Here is an 11,032-nt window from a genome sequence, read left to right on the forward strand (position 1 = left end):
TATCCACACAATCGAGTATTGGAAACAAAAAAAAAATGAAGTGCTGGTACATGCACGACATGGATGTACCTTGAAGATACCATATTGCTGGAAATAAGCCAGACATAAAAGGACAAATATTGTATGATTTCTCTTGTATGAAATACTTAGAATAAGAAATTCATAGAGATGGAAAGCAGATTAGTGATTACTAGGGGTAGGAGTTAGGAAGCATGGGAAATTATTTCTAAATGATTTTGAGTTTTGGTTTGGGATGATGAAAATAGTCTGGAAATAGTGGTGAAAATGACTCAGTATTGCCTAGGCACAAGTGTAAAAAAATTGTGCACTTAAAATGGTTACAATGATTTTTATGTTATGTATATTCTACCACAACTAAAAACCAATTATTTTTAAAAATAATATTGCAAAAGCTTAATTTCATATGTGTATATGTTAATATATTATTTATAATTAGTTAATATATATTAATATTGATAAAAATACTAATATAAATGAATGAATAAAAGTAGAAGCACTAAAGATTTTCTCATTTTATTTCATGAGTTCAAATCAAAACCCAATAATCCAGATTTACATACAATACGTGAAAAAAGGAAAATGAATATTGGTTATATAGTAGCTTAACTCCTACCATATAAAATTTAAATCCAAACATGAAACTATTTAAGCTTTTTATTGCAATTTCTTATTCTGACCTCAGATAATAGAAAACTCTCAAATCTCTCAATCCCAAAATCTATCTGTTGATATCTCAAATCTTCAAGGCACATTAAAGTTTTCTAGAAAAGAATGATGCTTTTTTTGAAACTAAGATTACTAAAAATACAAAAGCACATATTAGACACGTTATGGCATTTTTTTTTTTTTTTTTTAGCTGAAATGTCTACCAGCATGACATTAGCCTTGAGCTGAGGCTGCCTGGGAACCAACACTGACTTCTTCCTGTAAATCATCCCCTGCAGAGGATTCTGATTCAGTTGGAGAATTTTTTTCTCCTAGTTCAACATATTCATCAGAGACTTCATTCTCTGTTGTACCTTTATCATTATTAATGGCAACAGCCTCATCTGGAGCTGTATTTGTAACCTCTGGGGTGGTGTCAGCATCGAGTTTTGCAGTTTCACCCAGCACTGCATCTGTAACCTCTGGCCCAGTTTCAGCACCGAATTCTGTTGTCTCCACCAGAGCGGCTTCCACACCTTCCGGACAGGCTGAATCCTCTTTTATAATGGCATCTGTAGCACCTGCAATTTCTTCAGCACCTACCACCTCAGCTTCCACTGCAGAAACTTCTGGAGCTTCTGAACTTGCTTTCTCAGTTTCCACAGGGTTCTCTTCTTCACCTTTAAGATATAGTCCATTAAGGAAAGTATTAATTTAAAGAGCATAGGAATATAATGGAATACTGTGCAGTCATTTTTAAAAAGAGAGATAGAGCTATATGTATTGATGTACAATGGTCTTAAAGGTAGATTATGAGAAAATAATAAAAAGTATAGTACAGTATGGTACCAGTTATATTAAAATAAAGAGGGATGAGTTATATACTTAGGTAATTGTATTTTCAAAGACTTTCTCCAGGAGAATTAAAAAAACTGGTATCATTGGTTGGCTCTGGGCGAAGGGAAATGAGAGATTTACTTTTCTGTAAAACTTTTCAAACCTGTTGAAATGGTTAGGTTTAAAAACCCAGAAAAACCTGAAAAAGTTAGAAACCTGCTAATGATTTAAAAAAAAAACACTGACATATATTACTTAGTCAAATACAAAGAACATGAAAACAGCCAAGCTGTCATACGCGATAGCATGGAAGAGTAGCCAACTTACTAATTGTGTGACTCTGAGAAATTGTTTGTCCTCTCAACCTGTTTCGTCAACCGTAAAATAGGGATATTGATAATATCTACATCACAGGGATATTGTGAAGATTAATCAAAATAATGTGTGTGAAAAGAGGCTTAAAACTAATAAAGTGCTATGCAAATGCTGTATTTTATTATATTATAATCAGCCTTCTCATTATTACACTGAATAATATTTATTGATGATATTCTCTTGTCATGACCAAAAGGTTAAAACTGTTCCATGAACAATTAATATCTCTGTCCGGGAATAGTGATCATGGTTATTAATAGTGATGGCATTATAGTTGAAATGGAAAAAAATGTGGCTTAAAGCAAACAGTTTAAGGCAAGGAATATACATTGGAGTAAAAATGTTACATTCCTATTCCTGTGGTTGCCATTTTACATAATCAACCAGATTAACTGAGGAACTTAACAGACACAACCGATTCTACTAATGTCAAGTGTACTTGGTGCAAAGACACAAGGGTGGTCTTAGCCAAACTGAAATAAAAACTAGTTTTATAATTTAAAAAATAATGAGGGAAATAAAAGGAATTCTCTATTTATTATAACAAGTTGCTGGGAGAGACAGACACTAATATCCTGCCTGCACGAATGGGAGCCTGAGTAGGGAAAAATATTACCACACAAAGAAGTCAAAGCCGCTGAACAGTACTATAAATGTAAAGTGTTTTCATTTATAAAACCCACTCATCCAAAATGCATAACAATATTTTTAAGGTTTTGGCTGGACTTTTCCTTTCTACATGAACTCCTCCTCAAAGCCATTCTGGATTAAGTTAGAACAGAAGGCAAAAGCAAATAGTTTTCATTGCTAGACTATTAGTGCCTCAAGAAAAAATAAATAAATTCACTTTACCTTGACGTGGATGTAACTCTGTTTTGTTTTTTCCTTCCAAATTTGTTATATGTTCCGTGTGTTTGGCTTGCTCTGATGTGACTGTCCTGTAAGTCTGAAAGTAAACATGTGTTTAGGTTTATTTCTTGAGCTCTAAGGTTCATATATGCCAAGCTCAAAGGCATATATAACTCTCCATGCAATTATCATTGGAAATCCAAACCATAACCACAGTGTAGCAAAGAAGAGAAACCAATAACACCATCTACTCTTTTACTTCCTCTTTGGAAATCTTTGACATTACAGAATACTTAGTAAAGGAAAGAAACAAATGCAACTACAGGGAAAAATGAAAGAAACAAATGCTCCTACAAGGGTTAAAGATAACTGAAACATGCATGCTACACAACAGATGAAGACAAAGAAAAATAAAATAAATAATGCTAGAGCCAAAATATCCTGACACGCATTAAAAAATATCCTCCAGCATTTATCCCAGAAAAATGAAAATTTATGTTCACACATAGTAGCTTTATTTGTAATAGCCAGAAACTGGAATCTGCCCAGATGTCCCACAACAGGTGAATGGTTAAACAAATTGTGGTACATATATAAGATGAATGCTACTTAGCAATAAAAAGGAATAAACTGTTGATATATACAACAACCTGGATGAATTTCCAAGGAATTATGTTGAATGAAAAAATCCAATTTCAAAAGGTTATATACCTTATTATTTCATCTATGTAGCATTACTGAAATGAGAAAATTATAGAAATAGAGAACAGATTAGTGGTTGCCAAGGGTTAGGAAGAGTGCAGCAGAGGGTGGGAGAGAAGTAGATGCAATTATAAAAGGGCAACATGATGGATCCTTGTGGTGATGAAATGTCCTGTACTTGACTGTGTGGTGAATATGCAAATCAAATGATTCAATTGCATAGAACTAAATACACACATACACACGAGTGTATGTAAATCTGTGAAATTAGAATAAGGTGAATAGGTTGTATCAATGTCAATTTCCTGGTTGTGTATCATAATTACACAAGATATTGCCATTGGGGTAAACAAGATGAAGTGTATATGAGCTCTCTCTGCACTATTTCTTATTACTGTATGTGAACTGCAACCATCTCAAAGTACAAAGTTAAAAATAGTCTTCCAAAATGACATATTCTTAGATCTCAATGCAGATTTCTCACACAAACTAGGATCGGTCATAAAGAGCAGTAATATTACCTGACCGTAGGTTACTTGAGAAACAGTATGGGAAATAAAGCTATATTAATCATAGACACGACATGCAGGCTTCCTTTCATTTCACATTCAAGTGGTCGTCTTTGGCCTGTGTTCATCTTGCATGATATTTTAAAAAATGAAAATCTCACTATTCCAATCATATTGTGTGTATTATTTCAGCTTTGTTAAAAATGTTAGTGGTGGTTTATCGCTTAGTAGTATTCATAGATTTAAAATATATACATATATAGTATTTAAAAAATTTTCATAATCAAAGCTCCTGATTAAAAATCATAGTATACAAATTAAAGGCTTTTTATTCCCTCATTTTATAGTATTTTTAAATTAGGTTGTGACAATGGAAAATCTGCAACCTTAGGGGAGAGAGTTTGCAAAAGTGGTCCTTTAACAAACTTCCCAGGGTTTTGTGAACTCAGACTGGAATCAGCTGGCTTTGAAACCTGCAGAGCAAACAGGATTAGCCGGCATGACAATCAACCTTTTTGTATAAAAGCAGGCAGTATTTTCCTAAGTAGGGTGGAAGCTCCTGAAAGCTACAAGACCAATATGCTGAGTTGGTGTTCTCAGTTTTCAGTCCAATAAAGCTAAACCAGTACAGAAATTTACATCCCCGAAATGACCATCTGAGCAGCACCATTTCAAAGAGCATTAGTCTTATTGTTCAAGGGGTTAAAACATAAGGGGAAAAAAAGAGTAACTTAGGGTAGAATTGAGGAGCTGACAATATTAGAATAATTCACACTCATGTGTGGCCCAGAGAATCCAGCTTTTCTAAATCTAGCATAGTCACGCACAAATTAGATGCAGGGCCTATTAGAAGAGAGGTTCTCAAAAGACACTAAAGTTATTCCCAAAAGATATTTTTATTTATTAAACTCAAACATTTAAAATATGCCATAATTTTTATGAGCCAATTCCGACACTTCTTTTTGTAATACAACCATACCCTCAAAAAATCAAGATCAGGCCTCTCTCAGATTCTAAGGGGCCCTAATAGCAGAAGCTTTACCTGGAAATGAAAAACTACTCTTGGCTAGTGAGTGTCCCTCAGTTCATCAAAATGTAATAAAGAATTTGTTTTAGTACAGGACATAGAAGAGAGAGGGACAATTAGAATACAGGTTTTTGAGAGCCTCACATTCTGTATTTCCTCCTGAAAGTAGCCTAAGATTCTTGAGATTAATGCTTCCAATATTTGAGATTAAAACTACATAATCTTAGAGACAGAAGGAGATTTAGAGATCATCACCTTTTCCAACTTCCATCCCGGTTGTGCTGAGAGAATGAGGCCAGAAAGGGCTCTAAGTGATAGCTACTCAAGCCTTCCAGTTTAAACTCCTTTAACAGACTGGACTGGTTCATGTTTGGCACTGATAAACATAATTAGGAGTATAGTGATGTCCAGATGAAATTCAGTGGTCCAGCTTTCCCGATTATCATATAGTCTATTCCCAATCTGTGTTTTTCCAGCAGCTTGTATCCAACTAGAGCAGCCCTGGGTAGTAGATTCAACACTGAAAGATGGGTAGTAGCAAAGGAACCTGGGTAGCATGAAAGCTGGTAGGTTAGTGGAGGGCAACAATATAAGTGACATATTTGAAATTTCCTGACTTCTTCTGGCTCTCAAAATTCTGAAGATCAGAATATGAATTTTGGTTTGGTCATACTACATAGTCCCATATTTTACTAAAAATCTCCTAGTTATGACTAAACATCCCTTTATGCATATTTCTGTAGGGTGAAACCAAATGTAGTGACTGCATACTCTTATGGTTTCTGAAGAATTTATAATCATTCTACCTTTATTCATAATGAAGGTTAGCCTTCAGTTTAGAATATTTATGACAAAATGGCTCATGATTCAGTAAGCTTATCTTACTTAACTCACAAATGTTCTGTTATTTCAGCTCCTAGGTCTACTTTATCTTACAAGTTTACAAAGCAAACCCTACTGTGACCAATCCCATATATTCAGAATGTTATCTGTCTAAAAGCATGTTCACATCTTAACAAAGATAACTTTTTAATACATGCTTACATATCAAAGCAGGTGTAATTTGGAAGTCATTTGTGAATAGATGTGCAAAATAAGCATATACTGGATGTATATGTGTACCATATGTGTTAGAAATAAAATTATTTTACTGAAACTCAAAAGATAAAATGAAATAAAATTTTAAAAATTTGCTCACATTAGCAAAGAAGCAGACTAGAGAGAAGATTTTAATAGTATGAAGAAGGTTTATCTTACAAGTTTAATAGTAGTTACCTCAGGGGAGTGGAGTGGGGAATGAGGGAGGAAAACATACTTTTCATTTTACATATGTCTACACTTCTCGAATTAAAAAAATTATGAACATACTACATTTTCAAATAATAGAAAGCTAGTTTATCTCTCAACATCATTTGTTAAATGTTAATATAGTACCAATCTTTTAGAATTGTTGTAACTATTATATGAGCCAGAAACCTGGCATGTGATAAGCACTCAATAAATGTCAGCTATTAATATTAGCATTTATAATGACATTGTTTTTGATGAAAGTCATTCATACTTAAAGGTATTAGGAAATGTCGATTTATGTTTTTTTTTTAAATCTTCATATACTTTATATATTCTTATGCTTCAAATGGTTGTAAGGTATTTTTCAAATTTGTATGCTTAATGACATTTAAACTTATTGCTATATTGTATATTTCATTAATCCCATGTCCTGGCCTTGATATTGCTTTGAATTTCGCTACAGGTTGTAAAATATCTGAATTCCTCAACACTATGGTTATATAAACACTTACATAATATCCACCAGCACTGACAGTGACACCTACAACCAGATAATATATCATATTTGATCCAGGTGATCCAGGGAATTTGTTAGATGACATCCGGCGAAGAGATACTAGAAAAACAAGTTTAAACATAGTTAGCTCCACCACTGAAGTAAAACTATTTTAAATAATTGCATCTTAAAATTTTTTTCCCCTCTGTGACCCTAGAATCTAAGAACATCAAATCATTCTGTCTTAAGGGAGTGTACAGTTTTACAAGATAGCGTGATAATTCCACTTGACATTATCTCAGTCTGATTTGGTGATACGTATGAAACCTATTATCTTGATGTGCAGCATTATGCTTTCCTTGGAAGGAGTGCAGGTTTGAGTAAGGAGAATGACAAAAGCATTAAATAATAATGTGTAAAACACATTTCCTATGGGTACACCACTATAGGATTCAGTGGAAATGATTATTTAAAAAAAAAATGAATTAAATATAACAGTACTTAAAATTAATAAAATTTGTATTTATGTATTAAATAAATCATTTATGTTGAAATCCAACACATTTCTATAAATCTATAATACAAATATAAAGATAGGAAGAAATCTCAATTTTTCTAACATAAAGCAAAGATGGGCAGATATAAATTTTTTTCAAGGCAAATACTGCAACAAGGTCACATCTGAAATAGAAGTATAACTCTGTACAAACTAATAGAAATAGAAAAAAGTACTCTAATGTTATATTTAAATACATTTATTTTGTAGTGATAGTATTTGTGCATACCACAATGCCCCAGAATTACAATTTTTACAAAAGATGCTTGAAGCTGAAGTAGCTTAAAGTTGACAGAGCTGAAATTCTTTATTTTAAAGACAGAGAAGTAGAGATGTATTTTTTCATCCAACAAAGACAGCTGACTACCTACTATGTGTCTGGCACCGTCAGAAGCATTGAGGCTGCAACTGTGAACAAGACAGACAAGGTTTCTAGCCTCAAGTAGCTCACATCTAGAAGGAGATAGGCATAGACAAACAACTGAAGACAAACACATTACAGTATGACAAATGCTGTAGCAGAATTAAGTAGAAGGTGCAATGATAGCATGAATACGCAGTGAAAAACCTCAGCTAGTTGGGTAGGTGTAGCTGTCACAATTGAAGAAACACTTACTTGAGTTTTGAAGGAAAGTAGGAGTTTGTCAGAGAAATAAAAAATGGAAATGGCGCTGGAGGCAGAAAGGCACAACGCGTGCAAAAAAAAAGCATGAGAGTTGAATGACCTGGAAAGTGCAAAGTAATTTGTTGTGGACTAGTGAGAAATTATGACTTGCAGAGGGCAAGTCTTAAGACATTTGCACTGCAAAATTGGAACCATTTTACGTTTATATTCTTAGTTTGGATTTAAATGACTGTCTGTTGGGAAAAACATTTTTTCCCTATAGAAGTGTCCAAGGATGCTATCTATGGTAAGTGATAAAACCTTTGATTTGTGGTGGGCTTTTGTTGGCTTAAAAAATACATCTCTTATCAAATAGAGAATATATAGTTTTTGTATTTCTCAACCAGACAGAAATAACAAAAAGTTTTTTAAAATAGGAGAAATAAAGGAAATTATCAGAAATTTAAGTCAATACTTAAATTTAAAGATAATTTATGTCAAAGTTATATAAAATAGCAATGAAATGGAAAAGAAACATTAATGATTAATTAAATTATTAGACAAATTTTAGCACATCCTATAATGTGAAACAAACAGACATAACTGTTGCAGAATTATATTTACTTACATGAGAAAATATTTACACTACAAGTGAAAAGTCATAGCAAAATAATGTGCACAGGACTATCCCAGATTTGTGGAAGCAATGTGCATAAGAGGATATGTGCATTAAAAAATACATATGGGGGAAAAGATCTGTAACAATATATACTAAAATTGTCTGCAACAATATATACTAAAATAGTGGTCTTCTCTGACTGGTAGGATTACAGATGGTTTCTCTTTTCTATTTTGCCCTTGTATTTTTGCAATCATCTAATATAGACCTAAATTATTTAATCATTAATTTACATTTTTTTAAAGCAAAAATGGGAGAACAAAATTTGATGAGGCAGTTAAAAATTTATTCTCAAATAAAACTGAAACAATTTTCTTTTTCATCAAAGAAGAAAGTACAAATAAAAGGCTAATTAATGTCGATGAGTGAAGAAAATTAAGTGTCCAGTCAATAATAAGTTTTAAAACACATAATCAGTATTACAAAAATAGCAATTAGATGAAAATTAGAGAAAGTCAACCAGTATTGCTTATTACATATTCAGAATTTTTAACTACTTTTATTTTGCCCCAAGTTGGGGAGGAAATTATTTGAAACACGTGCAGTTACAAAAAAAAGGTGTGTTATGTTTGTGCGTGGTGGGTAACAAATCAGAAGGCTGTGGTTAGTAGGCTCCTCTTTCTCCCCATCCCATCCCCATCAATCAGCCCCGTTATCTTCAGAAGCTTTAAATAAATGACTTCTCCCTCGTGTTCTTATTTCATCGGTGAAAAGACTGCTCTCTCTTACTCGGTATAATGATGTAGGAAAACGAAGACGCCTTATTTCTGTTAGTTCTGGTGCAACTTCTTTCCTCCAGAATTTTAAGAGAAAACTGAAGCTCGTTGGGTCGACTTCCCTTCACTCCCACTACCATCACCATCCAAGGCCTAATCAAAGGGTAAAAAAACTAGCACATGGAAATGTCCGCAGGAATCTTCTCTCCCGAGCGAATCCACGCTACTTCGGAGACCTCAGGAAAAAAAACGGCGAAGTGAAGGGAGACTAAGACCTTTGCACAAGATTGTTTAAGGGCCTCTCCAGGACCTGATTCCCGCCCCTATCAGCAGAGGGAGACAGAAAGTAGAGGGGTGACAAATGAGGACCAGGACAGAGCGCAGAATTATTTCTCTCACTCACAGTTATTAAGCACCTACTATGTTCCAGGCATAATACCAGGCGCTTTAGTATACATTAATTTTTATTTAATAAGTACCAGCTCGCACTGCAACTTATTCAGGAAATATCTGAATACGCTCCAAGTAACGCATCCCCAAATCTAAAGGATTCATGGAGAACAGAACCAAACAGCTGGGTAGCTCCACATCTAACTGCAACCCCAAAGGAAAGTGACCAAGGGCTGTTTCCTCACCAAGGGGAGCCCCGGGTCCAGGCGCTCACCGGGTTCAGGCAGCCGAGCCCTCCACCAGGTCTCGCGTTTACTTAAGAAACATTTACCCCACGTCCACTGGGCCAGGCACTCGCTCCCAGCGCCCTGCCTGGCTCGCAGAGCAGTGCGCATCTTCCCCACCCACTTCTCTGATTCCTCAGGAAGTTTGGAAAGCGAATTGGTCCTTTCATTAATAAAAGTGATTACATACGTGTTAGCCAGGCACTTTTCTAAGCGCTTTTAACTACATACTAACATTAAAACTCACAACTAATCCAGGAGGTAGCAACTATTATTATCCCCATTTTAGCGATGAGGAAACAGGTTACTCAATTTGCCCGAGATCAGGATGCGAAGACAGGAAATTTAGACTGGATTCAGAAGCCGTGTTGGAAAGGTTCTCTACTTCTAAAGAGTTTCGGAGGGTCTTCCCCGCGACCCTCCAGGGGGGTTCTCCTCTCCTCATCTTCACTACCCGCACCCTCATTCCCAATCACAGGCTGCTTCCGTTGCCCCCGGTTGGATTTAACCGATCCCGGGCCGGCGAGTTACAGGTGCACCCGCAGAATCCACTTCCGAGGCGCCCGTCCTCCTCAAGCCTGGGCGGCGGGAGAAGCGCCCTGGCTCGCGCCGAGCACTTACCGTCTTTCCGGAGCGGTGCAGGGCTGGGGGGCGCCCTCAAAGGCAGCATCAGGGTCTTGGAGACAGCCCTGCGGAGATACATCGCGCCCGCGGTCCGCAGCCTGGCAGCTTCTGGTTCCTGGACGTTGGCTGCCGCGGCGCTGCCAGCCTAGGCGCGCCCCGCCCCACGCAGGGAGCGGACCCCCGCCTAGCCCCGCCCGGGCGGGCCCGGGAAGGTAAGTAGGAGGCTGTCATCGGCACCATCCTTTCCAAACCTTCTCTCCAGGCTTTCTTGCTGTTCAGGGGTCCAGAATGCTGATGCAGGCATTATCAGAAAAGGGACCCGGAACTGAGAGGCCGCCATCACCTGCCCGACGCGTTCTTTTCCACTGAGTGAAACTCTTCAGAGCAAGCTGGAAGTGTTTCGGGATTTGCGTCGGGATTAAGTCGTG

General features: G+C 36.2%; 1 protein-coding gene across 1 annotated transcript; it reads right to left on the reverse strand.

The window, feature by feature from the left end:
• Nucleotides 1–561: 561 nt before the first annotated feature.
• LOC119528851 (mitochondria localized glutamic acid rich protein) lies at nt 562–10,725 on the reverse strand. Its single transcript, XM_037829078.1, has 4 exons — nt 10,602–10,725; nt 6,768–6,871; nt 2,731–2,824; nt 562–1,346 (listed from the first exon to the last, which is right to left on the reverse strand). The coding sequence occupies exons 1-4, from the start codon at nt 10,681–10,683 to the stop codon at nt 901–903; spliced, it is 726 nt and encodes a 241-aa protein (XP_037685006.1). The 5' UTR covers nt 10,684–10,725; the 3' UTR covers nt 562–900.
• Nucleotides 10,726–11,032: the final 307 nt, after the last annotated feature.

This window comes from Choloepus didactylus, chromosome 3 (assembly GCF_015220235.1).
Source record: "Choloepus didactylus isolate mChoDid1 chromosome 3, mChoDid1.pri, whole genome shotgun sequence".
Taxonomy (NCBI): Eukaryota; Metazoa; Chordata; class Mammalia; order Pilosa; family Megalonychidae; genus Choloepus; species Choloepus didactylus.